This window comes from Anomaloglossus baeobatrachus, chromosome 9 (assembly GCF_048569485.1).
Source record: "Anomaloglossus baeobatrachus isolate aAnoBae1 chromosome 9, aAnoBae1.hap1, whole genome shotgun sequence".
NCBI lineage: Eukaryota > Metazoa > Chordata > Amphibia > Anura > Aromobatidae > Anomaloglossus > Anomaloglossus baeobatrachus.
Genome location: NC_134361.1, coordinates 222,964,571 through 222,982,584, shown reverse-complemented (window position 1 = coordinate 222,982,584; position 18,014 = coordinate 222,964,571). Strand labels below are relative to the sequence as shown.

General features: G+C 48.1%; 1 protein-coding gene across 2 annotated transcripts; it reads right to left on the bottom strand.

The window, feature by feature from the left end:
• Positions 1 to 455: 455 nt before the first annotated feature.
• LOC142250775 (ficolin-1-like) lies at positions 456 to 16,275 on the bottom strand. Of its 2 annotated transcripts, XM_075322995.1 has the most exons (8): positions 16,096 to 16,272; positions 15,056 to 15,169; positions 12,603 to 12,647; positions 11,108 to 11,188; positions 10,796 to 10,923; positions 10,253 to 10,382; positions 2,814 to 2,948; positions 456 to 792 (listed from the first exon to the last, which is right to left on the bottom strand). In XM_075322995.1, the coding sequence occupies exons 1-8, from the start codon at positions 16,166 to 16,168 to the stop codon at positions 539 to 541; spliced, it is 960 nt and encodes a 319-aa protein (XP_075179110.1). In that variant the 5' UTR covers positions 16,169 to 16,272; the 3' UTR covers positions 456 to 538. The 2 variants fall into 2 exon arrangements, with proteins under 2 accessions (XP_075179110.1, XP_075179111.1); XM_075322996.1 differs by lacking the exon at positions 2,814 to 2,948 and having other exon boundaries at positions 16,096 to 16,275.
• Positions 16,276 to 18,014: the final 1,739 nt, after the last annotated feature.

Below are 18,014 nucleotides of genomic sequence, written 5' to 3'. Positions count from 1 at the left end.
AGACGAGCCAGGAATCTGACAGAACTGGAAGACGTCTCCAAGGAAGAATGGATTAAAATCCCTCTAAACTAGACTCAAAAGACTCTTGGCTCCTACAAAAAGTATTTATGAGCTGTAATACTTGCCAAAGGGGTGCTACTAGGCACTAACCATGTAGGGTGCCCAAACTTTTGCGTCAGCCCATTTTCCTTTTTTGTTCATTTAAAAATGTAAAACATGAAAATATATATTTTTTGCCTAAAATACAAAGGAAATGCGTCATCTGTAACTTTCTGCCTTTTAGAGATCATTTCATCTTCAACTTGCTTAACTGTTACAGTAAAAGTAATTGTGATCAGGGGTGCACAAACTTTTGCATATGAGACAAAAAGAGTTAAAAAAAGGTTAAAAAAGATGCTGTATGAATATATTTTATTGTCATCAGGTCACACACTGAGTACATGAGCCGTATGGCGCGTCTATGACGTAGATGGCGCCCGTGTGGTTATTTTCTGGGTTATAGGGAGGTGTAGATACATGAGACGTCTTTCTACGTTCCTCACTTGTTGGGTCTGATCTTCATCTCGGTCCGTTTGTAGGAATATTTCCAGCCTTTCCCAAATTTCCAGATGATGCCATTATTTGTGGTGCCGTCGTATGAGCCGTGGAGGTAGAGTCCATTCAGACTGGCATGTAGACAGGACCCGTACCACCAGCCTCCATTGTATTTGTTTATGCAGCTCCCCGTGCTGGAATCATTGTCTTGGTCTTTGGTGGAAAACATTGAATTATTGTGGTAAGTCATGGAGTCCCCTGTAAAATCAGTAAAACGTATAATATTAGACCTTTTATGACACAATCTACCTGCCCTAATACTACTGAACCAAGCCTGGAGCTCCGGATACTCCTAGTCCAGAGATCTGTGGTATTCACAGAACTGGAAGACGAGCCAGGAATCTCACAGAACTGGGACACGAGCCAGGAATCTCAAAGAACTGGAAGATGAGCCAGGAATCTCACAGAACTGGAAGATGAGCCAGGAATCTCAAAGAACTGGAAGATGAGCCTGGAATTTCACAGAACTGGAAGACGAGCCAGGAATCTCACAGAACTGTAAGACAAGCCAGGAATCTCACAGAACTGTAAGACGAGCCAGGAATCTCACAGAACTGTAAGACGAGCCAGGAATGTCACAGAACTGGAAGATGAGCCAGGAATGTCACAGAACTGGAAGATGAGCCAGGAATGTCACAGAACTGGAAGATGAGCCAGGAATCTCACAGAACTGGAAGACAAGCCAGGAATCTCACAGAACTGGAAGACGAGCCAGGAATCTCACATAACTTGAAGACAAGCTAGGAGTGTCACAGAACTGGAAGACGAGTAAGGAATGTCACAGAACTGGGAGATGAGCAAGGAATCTCACAGAACTGGAAGACGAGCCAGGAATCTCACAGAACTGGAAGACGAGCCAGGAATCTCACAGAACTGGAAGACGAGCCAGGAATCTCGCAGAACTGTAAGACAAGCCAAGAATCTCAGAGAACTGGAAGACAAGCCAAGAATCTCACAGAACTGGAAGAAGAGCCAGGAATGTCACAGAACTGGGAGATGAGCAAGGAATCTCACAGAACTGGAAGACGAGCCAGGAATCTCACAGAACTGGAAGACAAGCCAAGAATATCACAGAACTGGGAGACAAGCAAGGAATCTCACAGAACTGGAAGACGAGGCAGGAATCTCACAGAACTGGAATACGAGCCAGGAATCTCACAGAACTGGAAGACGAGGCAGGAATCTCACAGAACTGGAAGATGAGCCAGGAATCTCACAGAACTGGAATACGAGCCAGGAATCTCACAGAACTGGAAGACAAGCCAAGAATCTCAGAGAACTGGAAGACAAGCCAAGAATCTCACAGAACTGGGAGACAAGCTAGGAATCTCACAGAACTGGGAGATGAGCCAGGAATCTCACAGACCTGGAAGACGAGGCAGGAATCTCACAGAACTAGAAGACGAGGCAGGAATCTCACAGAACTGGAAGATGAGCCAGGAATCTCACAGACCTGGAAGACGAGCCAGGAATCTCACAGAACTGAAAGACGAGCCAGGAATCTCACAGAACTGGAAGACGAGGCAGGAATCTCACAGAACTGGGAGACAAGCCAGGAATCTCACAGAACTGGGAGATGAGCCAGGAATCTCACAGACCTGGAAGACGAGCCAGGAATCTCACAGAACTGGAAGACGAGCCAGGAATCTCACAGAACTGAAAGACGAGCCAGGAATCTCACAGAACTGGAAGACGAGGCAGGAATCTCACAGAACTGGGAGACAAGCCAGGAATCTCACAGAACTGGGAGATGAGCCAGGAATCTCACAGACCTGGAAGACGAGCCAGGAATCTCACAGAACTGGAAGACGAGGCAGGAATCTCACAGAACTGTAAGACGAGCCAGGAATCTCACAGAACTGGGAGATGAGCCAGGAATCTCACAGACCTGGAAGACGAGGCAGGAATCTCACAGAACTGGAAGACGAGCCAGGAATCTCACAGAACTGGAAGACTTTTCTAAGGCCACTACAAGGCCAACGCTGATCCCAATATTCCACCCCATCCATGTCCCAGGCACAGAGGTCCGGATGATATATGAGGTGTTTGATGGGGTCTTCACACTCTCGTGCCGGTCTATATGGTCACCAATCAGCCGGCTCCACCGTGTGAGGACGCAGCAACATGCCACATATGTCAGCGTCCTGAGCACGAGCCGAGACGTGGCAGTGAAGTGGATTATGTAGAAGCCGCGGTGAAGCCCACGGCCGGGGTCGCACCTGCGTTGCCTTCTGTGAAGCCGCTCAATAAGAGTTTATATTTCTGCGACTCCTGAAGAACCGAGAACGAGTCATATTTGGCAAAATAATTGTTATATTCCACGTCCTGAAAATCGATCCGCAGCGTCCAGAAGCCTGGAATACAGTACACAGAAATACAGATCAGAGGGCGCCTCCTGCTGGCGGCAAAGAAGACCGGCAGGAACAATCCCACAATCCAGCTGCAGGTCTCCAAAAGCCTTTACTAATTTAATATGACAGCGCTGGTGATGGAGAGCTCAGTGATACCAGCGTGTCCTGTGCTAGGGGCCACCGGGGGAACAAGTCCACTCATGAGATTTATTCCTCCTGATTCTCCCCCATCACCTGCGACTGATATTACTGAGAAGTGGAAGGAACCGCAACAACTCAGCCACGAAGTGGAGACCCCGTAATGTTACACAGCGGGGGCCGAGTGCTGAGGAGCAGAGGGAAGAGTCTCCACTGCTCTGCCGACCCCATAACTGCAGAGTTCAGACCTCCTCTGGTAACAGCAGCACAAACACTGGCCCTGCGAAGCTTCACTACCGTACATCACCAAGCACAATGCCGAGCCGTACATCACTAAGCACAATGCCGAGCCATACATCACCAAGCACAATGCCGAGCCGTACATCACCAAGCACAATGCCGAGCCGTACATCACCAAGCACAATGCCGAGCCGTGCATCACCAAGCACAATGCTGAGCCGTACATCACCGAGCACAATGCCGAGCCGTACATCACCAAACACAATGCCGAGCCGTACATCACCAAGCACAATGCTGAGCCATACATCACCAAACACAATGCTGAGCCGTACATCACCAAGCACAATGCTGAGCCGTACATCACCAAGCACAATGCTGAGCCATACATCACCAAGCACAATGCTGAGCCATACATCACCAAACACAATGCCGAGCCGTACATCACCAAGCACAATGCCGAGCCATACATCACCAAACACAATGCTGAGCCGTACATCACCAAGCACAATGCTGAGCCATACATCACCAAGCACAATGCCGAGCCATACATCACCAAGCACAATGCCGAGCCGTACATCACCAAGCACAATGCCGAGCCGTACATCACCAAGCACAATGCTGAGCCGTACATCACCAAGCACAATGCCGAGCCATACATCACCAAGCACAATGCCGAGCCATACATCACCAAGCACAATGCCGAGCCGTACATCACCAAACACAATGCCGAGCCGTACATCACCAAGCACAATGCCGAGCCATACATCACCAAGCACAATGCCGAGCCGTACATCACCAAACACAATGCCGAGCCGTACATCACCAAGCACAATGCCGAGCCGTACATCACCAAACACAATGCCGAGCCGTACATCACCAAGCACAATGCCGAGCCGTACATCACCAAGCACAATGCCGAGCCGTACATCACCAAACACAATGCTGAGCCGTACATCACCAAGCACAATGCTGAGCCATACATCACCAAGCACAATGCCGAGCCGTACATCACCAAGCACAATGCCGAGCCGTACATCACCAAACACAATGCCGAGCCGTACATCACCAAGCACAATGCCGAGCCGTACATCACCAAGCACAATGCCGAGCCGTACATCACCAAACACAATGCCGAGCCGTACATCACCAAGCACAATGCCGAGCCATACATCACCAAGCACAATGCCGAGCCGTACATCACCAAGCACAATGCCGAGCCGTACATCACCAAGCACAATGCCGAGCTATACATCACCAAGCACAATGCCGAGCCATACATCACCAAGCACAATGCTGAGCCGTACATCACCAAGCACAATGCCGAGCTATACATCACCAAGCACAATGCCGAGCCGTACATCACCAAGCACAATGCCGAGCCGTACATCACCAAGCACAATGCCGAGCCGTACATCACCAAGCACAATGCCGAGCCATACATCACCAAACACAATGCCGAGCCGTACATCACCAAGCACAATGCCGAGCCGTACATCACCAAGCACAATGCCGAGCCGTACATCACCAAGCACAATGCCGAGCCGTACATCACCAAGCACAATGCCGAGCCGTACATCACCAAGCACAATGCCGAGCCGTACATCACCAAGCACAATGCCGAGCCGTACATCACCAAGCACAATGCCGAGCCGTACATCACCAAGCACAATGCCGAGCCATACATCACCAAGCACAATGCCGAGCCATACATCACCAAACACAATGCCGAGCCGTACATCACCAAGCACAATGCCGAGCCGTACATCACCAAACACAATGCTGAGCCGTACATCACCAAGCACAATGCCGAGCCATACATCACCAAGCACAATGCCGAGCCGTACATCACCAAGCAAAATGCCAAGCCATACATCACCAAGCACAATGCCGAGCCGTACATCACCAAGCACAGTGCCGAGCTGTACATCACCAAGCACAATGCCGAGCCATACATCACCAAGCACAATGCCGAGCCGTACATCACCAAGCACAGTGCCGAGCCATATATCACCAAGCACAATGCCGAGCCGTACATCACCAAGCACAATGCTGAGCCGTACATCACCAAGCACAATGCCGAGCCGTACATCACCAAGCACAATGCTGAGCCGTACATCACCAAGCACAATGCCGAGCCGTACATCACCAAGCACAATGCTGAGCTGTACATCACCAAACACAATGCCGAGCCGTACATCACCAAGCACAATGCCGAGCTATACATCACCAAGCACAATGCCGAGCCGTACATCACCAAGCACAATGCCGAGCCATACAACACCAAGCACAATGCCGAGCCGTACATCACCAAGCACAGTGCCGAGCTGTACATCACCAAGCACAATGCCGAGCCGTACATCACCAAGCACAGTGCCGAGCTGTACATCACCAAGCACAGTGCTGAGCCGTACATCACCATACTTGGATCTGGTCCGCCTTTATCAATGGTTGCTCTCTGGCACTGGGAGGGTCAGTTCTGATATGGTCCTGGTATGTGTGGAGCTTGCTCCACATGCTGGGACCTGGGCTGGCCTCTATCCACAATTGCCTCTTTTGCAACATAGAAGCGGTTATATATACAGGTATGTGTGCTCCATTATGGTTCTGCTTTTAACTTTATCTAGGAGGCCGCATGGCACATGAAATACAGAATATAGAGTAGGACCCCCTTATTGAGATTTGCCGTGACGTTGGCAGGGGTGGCTCAAAGAATTGATCAATTATTTGCTAAAAATCTCATTTATATTACAGTACAGTTGGAATAAATCTGTGAATTTGCACTGTTTATATGATGCATGCCATTGTCAGATCGTGCTGGCTCCCCTCTATCACCAAGCACAATGCCGAGCCGTACATCACCAAGCACAATGCCGAGCCGTACATCACCAAACACAATGCCGAGCCGTACATCACCAAGCACAATGCCGAGCCGTACATCACCAAGCACAATGCCGAGCCATACATCACCAAACACAATGCCGAGCCGTACATCACCAAACACAATGCCGAGCCGTACATCACCAAGCACAATGCCGAGCCATACATCACCAAGCACAATGCCAAGCCATACATCACCAAACACAATGCCGAGCCGTACATCACCAAGCACAATGCCGAGCCGTACATCACCAAGCACAATGCCGAGCCGTACATCACCAAACACAATGCCGAGCCGTACATCACCAAGCACAATGCCGAGCCATACATCACCAAACACAATGCTGAGCCGTACATCACCAAGCACAATGCTGAGCCATACATCACCAAGCACAATGCCGAGCCGTACATCACCAAGCACAATGCCGAGCCGTACATCACCAAACACAATGCCGAGCCGTACATCACCAAGCACAATGCCGAGCCGTACATCACCAAGCACAATGCCGAGCCGTACATCACCAAACACAATGCCGAGCCGTACATCACCAAGCACAATGCCGAGCCATACATCACCAAGCACAATGCCGAGCCGTACATCACCAAGCACAATGCCGAGCCGTACATCACCAAGCACAATGCCGAGCTATACATCACCAAGCACAATGCCGAGCCGTACATCACCAAGCACAATGCCGAGCCGTACATCACCAAACACAATGCCGAGCCGTACATCACCAAGCACAATGCCGAGCCGTACATCACCAAGCACAATGCTGAGCCATACATCACCAAGCACAATGCCGAGCCATACATCACCAAGCACAATGCCGAGCCCTACATCACCAAGCACAATGCCGAGCCGTACATCACCAAGCACAATGCCAAGCCATACATCACCAAGCACAATGCCGAGCCATATATCACCAAGCACAATGCCGAGCCGTACATCACCAAGCACAATGCCGAGCTGTACATCACCAAGCACAATGCCGAGCCATACATCACCAAGCACAATGCCGAGCCATATATCACCAAGTACAATGCCGAGCCGTACATCACCAAGCACAATGCCGAGCTGTACATCACCAAGCACAATGCCGAGCCGTACATCACCAAGCACAATGCCGAGCCGTACGTCACCAAGCACAATGCCGAGCCATACATCACCAAGCACAATGCTGAGCCATACATCACCAAGCACAATGCTGAGCCATACATCACCAAGCACAATGCCGAGCCATACATCACCAAGCACAATGCCGAGCCGTACATCACCAAGCACAATGCCGAGCCATACATCACCAAGCACAATGCTGAGCCATACATCACCAAGCACAATGCTGAGCCATACATCACCAAGCACAATGCCGAGCCGTACATCACCAAGCACAATGCCGAGCCGTACATCACCAAGCACAATGCCGAGCCGTACATCAAGCACAATACTGAGCCGTACATCACCAAGCACAATGCCGAGCCATACATCACCAAGCACAATGCCGAGCCGTACATCACCAAGCACAATGCCGAGCCGTACATCACCAAGCACAATGCCGAGCCGTACATCAAGCACAATACTGAGCCGTACATCACCAAGCACAGTGCCGAGCTGTACATCACCAAGCACAATGCTGAGCCGTACATCACCAAGCACAATGCCGAGCCATACATCACCAAGCACAATGCCGAGCCATACATCACCATACTTGGATCTGGTCCGCCTTTATCAATGGTTGCTCTCTGGCACTGGGAGGGTCAGTTCTGATATAGTCCTGGTATGTGTAGAGCTTGCTCCACATGCTGGGACCTGGGCTGGCCTCTATCCACAATTGCCTCTTTTGCAACATAGAAGCGGTTATATATACAGGTATGTGTGCTCCATTATGGTTCTGCTTTTAACTTTATCTAGGAGGCCGCATGGCACATGAAATACAGAATATAGAGTAGGACCCCCTTATTGAGATTTGCCGTGACGTTGGCAGGGGTGGCTCAAAGAATTGATCAATTATTTGCTAAAAATCTCATTTATATTACAGTACAGTTGGAATAAATCTGTGAATTTGCACTGTTTATATGATGCATGCCATTGTCAGATCGTGCTGGCTCCCCTCTATCACCAAGCACAATGCCGAGCCGTACATCACCAAGCACAATGCCGAGCCGTACATCACCAAACACAATGCCGAGCCGTACATCACCAAGCACAATGCCGAGCCATACATCACCAAACACAATGCAGAGCCGTACATCACCAAACACAATGCCGAGCCGTACATCACCAAGCACAATGCCGAGCCGTACATCACCAAGCACAATGCAGAGCCGTACATCACCAAACACAATGCCGAGCCATACATCACCAAGCACAATGCAGAGCCGTACATCACCAAACACAATGCCGAGCCGTACATCACCAAACACAATGCCGAGCCGTACATCACCAAGCACACTGCCGAGCCGTACATCACCAAACACAATGCCGAGCCGTACATCACCAAGCACAATGCCGAGCCATACATCACCAAGCACAATGCCGAGCCATACATCACCAAGCACAATGCCGAGCCGTACATCACCAAGCACAATGCCGAGCCGTACATCACCAAGCACAATGCCGAGCCGTACATCACCAAACACAATGCCGAGCCGTACATCACCAAACACAATGCCGAGCCATACATCACCAAGCACAATGCCGAGCCATACATCACCAAGCACAATGCCGAGCCGTACATCACCAAGCACAATGCCAAGCTATACATCACCAAGTACAATGCCGAGCCGTACATCACCAAGTACAATGCCGAGCCGTACATCACCAAGCACAATGCCGAGCCGTACATCACCAAGCACAATGCCGAGCCGTACATCACCAAACACAATGCCGAGCCGTACATCACCAAGCACAATGCCGAGCCATACATCACCAAGCACAATGCCGAGCCGTACATCACCAAGCACAATGCCGAGCCATACATCACCAAGCACAATGCCGAGCCGTACATCACCAAGCACAATGCCAAGCTATACATCACCAAGCACAATGCCGAGCCGTACATCACCAAGCACAATGCTGAGCCGTACATCACCAAGCACAATGCCGAGCCGTACATCACCAAGCACAATGCCGAGCCGTACATCACCAAACACAATGCCGAGCCGTACATCACCAAGCACAATGCTTAGCCATACATCACCAAGCACAATGCCGAGCCGTACATCACCAAGCACAATGCCGAGCCGTACATCACCAAGCACAATGCCAAGCTATACATCACCAAGCACAATGCCGAGCCGTACATCACCAAGCACAATGCCGAGCCGTACATCACCAAACACAATGCTGAGCCGTACATCACCAAGCACAATGCTGAGCCATACATCACCAAGCACAATGCCGAGCCGTACATCACCAAGCACAATGCCGAGCCGTACATCACCAAGCACAATGCCGAGCCGTACATCACCAAGCACAATGCTGAGCCATACATCACCAAGCACAATGCCGAGTCGTACATCACCAAGCACAATGCCGAGCCGTACATCACCAAGCACAATGCCGAGCCATACATCACCAAGCACAATGCTGAGCCGTACATCACCAAGCACAATGCCGAGCCGTACATCACCAAGCACAATGCTGAGCCGTACATCACCAAGCACAATGCCAAGCCATACATCACCAAGCACAATGCCGAGCCGTACATCACCAAGCACAATGCCGAGCCATACATCACCAAGCACAATGCTGAGCCGTACATCACCAAGCACAATGCCGAGCCGTACATCACCAAGCACAATGCCGAGCCATACATCACCAAGCACAATGCCGAGCCGTACATCACCAAGCACAATGCTGAGCCGTACATCACCAAGCACAATGCTGAGCCGTACATCACCAAGCACAATGCCAAGCCATACATCACCAAGCACAATGCCGAGCCATACATCACCAAGCACAATGCCGAGCCATACATCACCAAGCACAATGCCAGCACATACTGTTCTCTATATAGTGCACATACAGTATGTGAGGAGCGCAGCGTCACCTGTGGATGTGATTCTGTGAAGATTTTCATTCCCCAACCAGAACTCATTCATGCGGTTCCCAAATCCAATCTTGTATGAATTCCAGTCACGAAAAAAATCCACTGAACCGTCCGAGCGCCTCTGAAAAACCTAGAATGGCAGCAGTCGGGGACGTTACATAGTTCCTAAATCTTCTGCACCCCCTCCTTATCCCCGTCCCCTTCTCCAATCCCCCGGTCCTGGCTGCATCCGGCTCTGTCCCCCCCACGCTCCGGCCATAATTCTCACCTATTCTAGGATCAGTGATCGGCTGTAATCTGTGGTCAAATCTGGGAACTCAGCAGCGCCCCCACAGGATATGTGACGCATTACACGGTTCCTATTTAACTCCACAGGCGGCTCATGCGAACGAGAGACCCCCTGTGTAGCCACCATCCGCTTTGGCTGTTTGGTGAGGGTCTCGGATATCGGACCCCTCCCATCTAAGTGCTTTACTCCTCTTTCTGACCTCTAGGTGCTCCATCCATGGCCCTGATCACCATCATATAAAGTAAGTGACTTACGATCCAGCCCCCGCCATCCGTGTGCATATCACACAGCACCTTCAGGGGGGTCTTCCCATCGGGGAATATCGTATACCAGTCACTTAATACTTCTCCTCGGTCCTTCAGCTCCTTACAATCCCTGGCACCTAGAATAGCATTAAAAAAACAAGAAAGTAATCAGAGCTTCAGTGTAAAGCATGGGGGAGGAAAGGGGCAAGTTTCTGAACATGGGATTAGACATAATGAGGATTTTTGGCTACTACAGACCCCCAGAATACAATGCAGGTAAGCAAGACCCCTTCCCATCATATTCCATATGTTTCTACTCACGATATTCTTCGTTTATTCCTGAGGTCCGGATTTCTCCCTTTTCTCCTTTTGCTCCCTTTGCTCCGATCCTCCCAGCTTCACCTGTCCAAGGAATATAAAGATGCTTTATTTTTTATTTCGGTCTCTGTCTCTGGAGAAGCTGAGGTGTTCGTTTCTGTTGCAGCTGAGAAGTTTCCTGCTGGAGAAGCCATGGAGTGTTATATACTGAGTCTTTTCCCACCTGCTTGTCTTACCTACCTCGTGTTGTGGCAAGACTAGTATCTCGCTGGCCTTCACACTAGTCAGGGTGAATTCTGGGCCAGCGAGGGCCTAATCATGTGACGACGAACGGGGGAAGGATCCGTATTGTGATCCAGTGACCGAGGAGGATCAGAAAAAGAGCAATAACTCAGAAACTCAGAAAATAACCAGAGTTGCTGGAACCTTAACGGATTGCAGACCTAATACTGACACACAACTAGAAGTAGCCGTGGGACGCACCTACGATGACCTAGTCGTCTCGACACAGCCAGAGAACTAAATACTCTAATAGAGAGAAATGTAGAAAAGCTAATCTGCCTCGGAGTAGTCCCTAAAGATATAGATAGCCCCCCACATGTAAAGATTACGGTGCTATAGGAAAACACAATACATAGCTAGAGAACAGATTCAGCAAAGATGAGGCCCAAAACTATCTGCATAGGAAAGAATAGGAAAGAGTGCAGCCATAAAAACCCTAATAAATATCAGCACGCCTGACATGGAAAAATACTGAGCCTAAACAGGCTCTCCCCCACTATATCTGTTCTCCGGTGTTAATGGGATCCAAGAAAAACATTGTTATAGAGAGGGGACTAAATTTCTTACCAAGCATGACAACACAATACATAACAGAACATGGAGCAAGGTACACAGATACTCCCAGCAGGGAATAATCCAATTCCACCAGGAACTCCACACAGGCAAAATAACAAGAAAGTGAAAACCATAAGCAAAGGTACAAGACCAACTTATCTGAGAGGAGTTCTGGTAGACACAGAGAAAAGGGCTGGTGTCATGAAGTCCTTAGCACACAGGAAATACAATGAGCACCGGCAAGGAACAAAAGGACGCTACACAGTTATATAGGCCCAAACCAAATGGCCTGATTGCCAATCCTCCTAAGCTGTCCGGTTCCCACTCAGCAAGTCAACTGCACTACCAGCACTGACCAGAAGAGGGAGCCCCAAATTGGAATCTAATTCAAATGTATTCACAACAGACCCGCCTAGGAATGTTAGGGAGTTCAGGGATGGGCCTCAGGGGGGTGTTAGGAGGAGACCATGCTCCCCTTTCCCTATCACCTTCCATTGTATTGCTTCCCTGGTTTTCCCCTTGTGTTCCGTCGCTCGCCGGGAGTCCCCTGCACACGGCGTGACACCAGGGCTTTCTGGGGGTTGTAATTTCTCAACGTTTGGAGAATGACAGGTTAAAAACAACTGATCTATAATATGACCTGGACATTATTACTATTCACCTTTTCCTCCCTGGGGTCCGACTTTTCCTGGTTTTCCATCAATTCCTAGAAAACATAAAGAGCGTTCATGAACACTACGTCCGCTCATCTGCTCTGGATTATATGGTCCTCACAACGAAGCTCGGAGGATGGAGACAACATAATGTTATGACCATGGTCGACCATTTTTTAGGCAATGGAGAACTTTCTTTGGTCACCCGGTCACCCTCTCTACAGATATGGCAATTCCTCTTCCTACTCTCCAGTTCTGTGAGTCTTCATGGTCCCACCAACCATATCTGTACCAAGGAGGCCGCCCATGAGGATACTACAGGGTCTTAGTAGAGTGGGCACCCCCCATTTTATATCGGGTGTAGAGAACTGCCATGGAGGCAAAACCCAGCACCATAATGGGGAACCTACTTTGCTATGGGACCTATTCTACTGGGTATTGGTACTTTTGTCTACCTGTGGGGCGAATTTGTTGATTTGCGTGTATATTAGTACTTTTGTCCACCACTTGGATGAATTTGTTCTTTTGAGGGGAGGGGTATTGGTACTTTTGTCCACTTGTGGGGTGAATTTGTTCCTTTTGGGGGGGTATTGGTAATTTTGTCCTCTTGTGGGGGGAATTTGTTCCTTTGGGGTGGTATTGGTACTTTTGTCTGCCTGTGGGGTGAATTTGTTCCTATGGGGGGATAATGGTACTTTTGTCTGCCTGTGGGACAAATTTGTTCTTTTGGGAGGTATTGCTAGTTTTGTTCGTCTGTGCGGAAAATTTGTTCCTTTGGGGGGCTATTGCTACTTTTGTCTGCCTCTGGGGTGAATTAGTTCCTTTGGGAGGTATTGGTACTTTTGTCAGCCTGTGGGGCGAATTTGTTCCCTTCGGGGGGTATTGGTACTTTTGTCCGTATTTGGAGTGAATTTGTTCCTTTGGGAGGTATTGGTACTTTTGTCTGCCTTCTGGGTGATTTTTTTCCTTTGGGGGGGTAGTGGTACTTTTGTCTGCCTGTTGGGTAAATTTGTTCCTTTGGGAGGTACTTTTGTCCACCTGTGGGGCGAATTTGTTGATTTGCGTGTATATTAGCACTTTTGTCCACCACTTGGATGAATTTGTTCCTTTGAGGGGAGGGGTATTGGTACTTTTGTCCACCTGTGGGGTGAATTTGTTCCTTTTGGGGGGGTATTGGTAATTTTGTCCTCTTGTGGGGGGAATTTGTTCCTTTGGGGTGGTATTGGTACTTTTGTCTGCCTGTGGGGTGAATTTGTTCCTATGGGGGATGATAATGGTACTTTTGTCTGCCTGTGGGACAAATTTGTTCTTTTGGGGGGTATTGCTACTTTTGTTTTTCTGTGCGGAAAATTTGTTCCTTTGGGGGGCTATTGCTACTTTTGTCTGCCTCTGGGGTGAATTAGTTCCTTTGGGGGGTATTGGTACTTTTGTCAGCCTGTGGGGCGAATTTGTTCCCTTCGGGGGGTATTGGTACTTTTGTCCGTATTTGGAGGGAATTTGTTCCTTTGGGAGGTATTGGTACTTTTGTCTGCCTGTGGGGTGATTTTTTTCCTTTGGGGGGGTAGTGGTACTTTTGTCTGCCTGTGGATAAATTTGTTCCTTTGGGAGGTATTGGTACTTTTGTCTGCCTGTGGGGTGAATTTGTTCCTTTGGGAGGTATTGGTACTTTTGTCTGCCTGTGGGGTGAAGTTGTTCCTTTGAGGGGTATTGGTACTTTTGTCTGTATTTGGAGGGAATTTGTTCCTTTGGGGGGTATTGGTACTTTTGTCCGCCTGTGGGGTGAATTTGTTCCTTTGGGGGGTACTGGTACTTTTGTCTGCCTGTGGGGTGAATTTGTTCCTTTGAGGGGTACTGGTACTTTTGTCTGCCTGTGGGGTGAATTTGTTCCTTTGGGAGGCATTGGTACTTTTGTCCGTATTTGAAGGGAATTTGTTCCTTTGGGAGGCATTGGTACTTTTGTCCGTATTTGAAGTAAATTTGTTCCTTTGGGAGGTATTGGTACTTTTGTCCGCCTGTGGGGTGAATTTGTTCCTTTGGGAGGTATTGGTACTTTTGTCTGCCTGTGGGGTGAATTTTTTCCTTGGGGGGGGGTACTGGTAATTTTGTCTGCCTGTGGGGTGAATTTTTTCCTTGGGGGGGGGGGTACTGGTACTTTTGTCTGCCTGTGGGGTGAATTTGTTCCTTTGGGAAGTATTGGTACTTTTGTCTGCCTGTGGGGCGAATTTGTTCCTTTGAGGGGTATTGGTACTTTTGTCTGCCTGTGGTGTGAATTTGTTCCTTTGGGGGTTATTGGTACTTTTGTCTGTATTTGGAGGGAATTTGTTCCTTTCAGGGGGTATTGCTACTTTTGTAGACCCTAGCAAATCAAGCTTTATTCATCACCAGTGGAAGCAGATGTAAAAAATAAAATATGTAAATAAATCTCTACAGAATACCCCCCAAAAATAGGAATAGCAATCACCAGTTAGTCCGGTCGCTCCAGGGTCTCCTTTATGTCCAGGTGGACCTGAAAGCCCGGGACAACCTCTGATGATGGTCAACTTGACAGAGCCGCCAACTCCTACAATGTTCACCTCTAGGCATACAAGTGAGAAAACAGGTTATAAAAGACAATAAGCCTTCTGGGAAAGTCAGATGACAACCAACATGGCCGCCGTTAGGGTATGTTGGGACTGGGACCCCCAAATATAGGGTATGTCCGGGACCCCCAAATGTGCCTATTGCAAGACACTGATCTGTAGTCTAATAACACATACAAGTCCCAGAAGTGATGACGAAGTCACCAGGTGACACCGAAACTTCCCAGAAAGAAGCACTTGAGGAATGGAAACGAGCGTGGGGAGGGGCGTGACTCTCAAAAACGGGCATGTTTATTCTAAAAAAAATCTGAAAAATATTACTTTGGTATCCACGTAACTGTAGTATCCCACAGAATTAACTCAACACGGAACCCACCCACCAAAAAATGATTAAAAAAATGATTATTCTGTACAGTAATAAAAAAAAGTAATAATAGTGATAAAAATGTAATTACAAAAAAATTCCAAAAATTTTAAGGGAAAAGTAAAAATATACACACCATAAAACCCTAAAGAAATAACAGTACAGTAAAAATAAAATCCCTGAGTGCCTGTTTCCGCTCCTGTGTCCCGGTACCTGTCTTTGAACCTGAACCTGTCCGAATCAGTCGTCATGTATGTATCTGAACCCGAATCTGTACCTGTACCAGCTTCCACCCCGACGGTTATCCTGATCCAGTCCCTGTCAGCTTTTGCGGCTCCGGGGACTGCCCTGGAGAGGCACCTGGCGCTTACCTCCAGCCCAAATCTAACCTCACCACCAGAGGCTCTAAAGACCAGGTAGCGGCTTAGTCACGCTCCTCCAGGGTAATCCCATGATCCAGTGGATCCACATCCCAGTCCCTATACATTCTATAATAACAAATACAGATATGGCCGTGGTCCATTACAGAGACCCTGGATCCATAATTCTATCACTCACCCGGGCAGGTGTCACCGGCGAGGACCAAATTACTCCCCAACCAGAAGACCAGGACGTTCACAGTCAGCGCCATCTTCTCGTCTCGATATGAGGACGGACTCTTTGATAAGATCTTGGGCTGCTCTATTCCGATAGGAATGACACGTGGCTTTCATTACGGATCCTCACCCATGGATATTTCATAATCTTATCTTTTCAACAACTTCATGACCAAGATTCTTTCGCAACCTGACAAAATGTAAGAGGACATCTCGTGGGTCTAAGAAGTTTTTTCGTTTTTGGACGGTTGCAGAGTTTCCAAACATTTTAGAAGTTGTATAAGTTTTCTTCCTATTGAAGTCCCTGGATTCCACTTTTGTTGCACCCATTATGTATGATGCCCCCACAATGAATTCCTCAACACCCACAGTATGATGACCCTAGTGTACCCCCCTCAACTCACTTGTCAAAGTATGGTGACCTCAACACAGTATGATCCCAACAACTGTGACCCTCCACACAGCCCTCCATGCAGTATAATAGCCCCAACACATCTTAGCGGCCCCCACTAGCCCTCCAAACAGTATAATGGCCCCAAATAAATCTTCACACTGTATAATTGCTTGTATACAGTATAATGGCCCCCACATAGCCCTTCATACAGTGTAAAGGCTCCCTCATAACCCTCAAAATATTATTATAGCCCCCACAAGCCCTCAATACAGTATAGTGGCCCCCTTATATTTTTTTATATAGTATAATAGGCCCAACATAGCTCTCTATATAGTATTATGCATCCTGCATATTGTATAATGCAACCCCTAGTCCTCCATATAACCTAATGGACCCCATAGTCCTCCATATAGTATAATGCACCCCATAGTCCTCCGTATAGTATAATGCACCCCATAGTCCTCCATATAGTATAATGCACCCCATAGTCCTCCATATAGTATAATGCTCCCCATAGTCCTCCATATAGTATAATGCTCCCCATAGTCCTCCATATAGTATAATGCACCCCATAGTCCTCCATATAGTATAATGCTCCCCATAGTCCTCCATATAGTATAATGCTCCCCATAGTCCTCCATATAGTATAATGCTCCCCATAGTCCTCCGTATAGTATAATGCACCCCATAGTCCTCCATGTAGTATAATGCACCCCATAGTCCTCCATATAGTATAATGCACCCCATAGTCCTCCGTATAGTATAATGCTCCCCATAGTCCTCCGTATAGTATAATGCTCCCCATAGTCCTCCATATAGTATAATGCACCCCCCATAATCCTCCATATAGTATAATGCACCCCCATAGTCCTCCATATAGTATAATGCACCCCCATAGTCCCCCATATAGTATAATGCACCCCATAGTCCTCCATATAATATAATGCATCCCATAGTCCTCCATATAGTATAATCTCGCCATAGTCCTCCATATAGTATAATGCACCCCATAGTCCTCCATATAGTATAATGCACCCCATAGTCCTCCATATAGTATAATGCATCCCATAGTCCTCCATATAGCATAATGCTCCCCATAGTCCTTGATAAAGTATAATGGGCCACACATTGCCTTCTATATAGTATTATAATGCATCCCATAGAGCTCCATATAGTATAATTGGCCCCAAATTGCCTTCCATATAATATAATGCACCCCCATAGACCTCCATATAGTATAATGCACCCAATCATCCTCCATATATTGTAGTGCACCCCTATACTCCTCCATATAATATATTGCCCCTTTCCTAATCTTCCATATAGTACAATGCACTCCATAGTCTTCTATATAGCAAAATAGCTCACAAATTGCCTTCCATACAGTATAATGCATCGTCCATAGTCCACCATATATTATAATGTACATCCCATAGTTCTCCATACAATATAATGCCCCCCATACTCCGCCATATATTATAATGCAT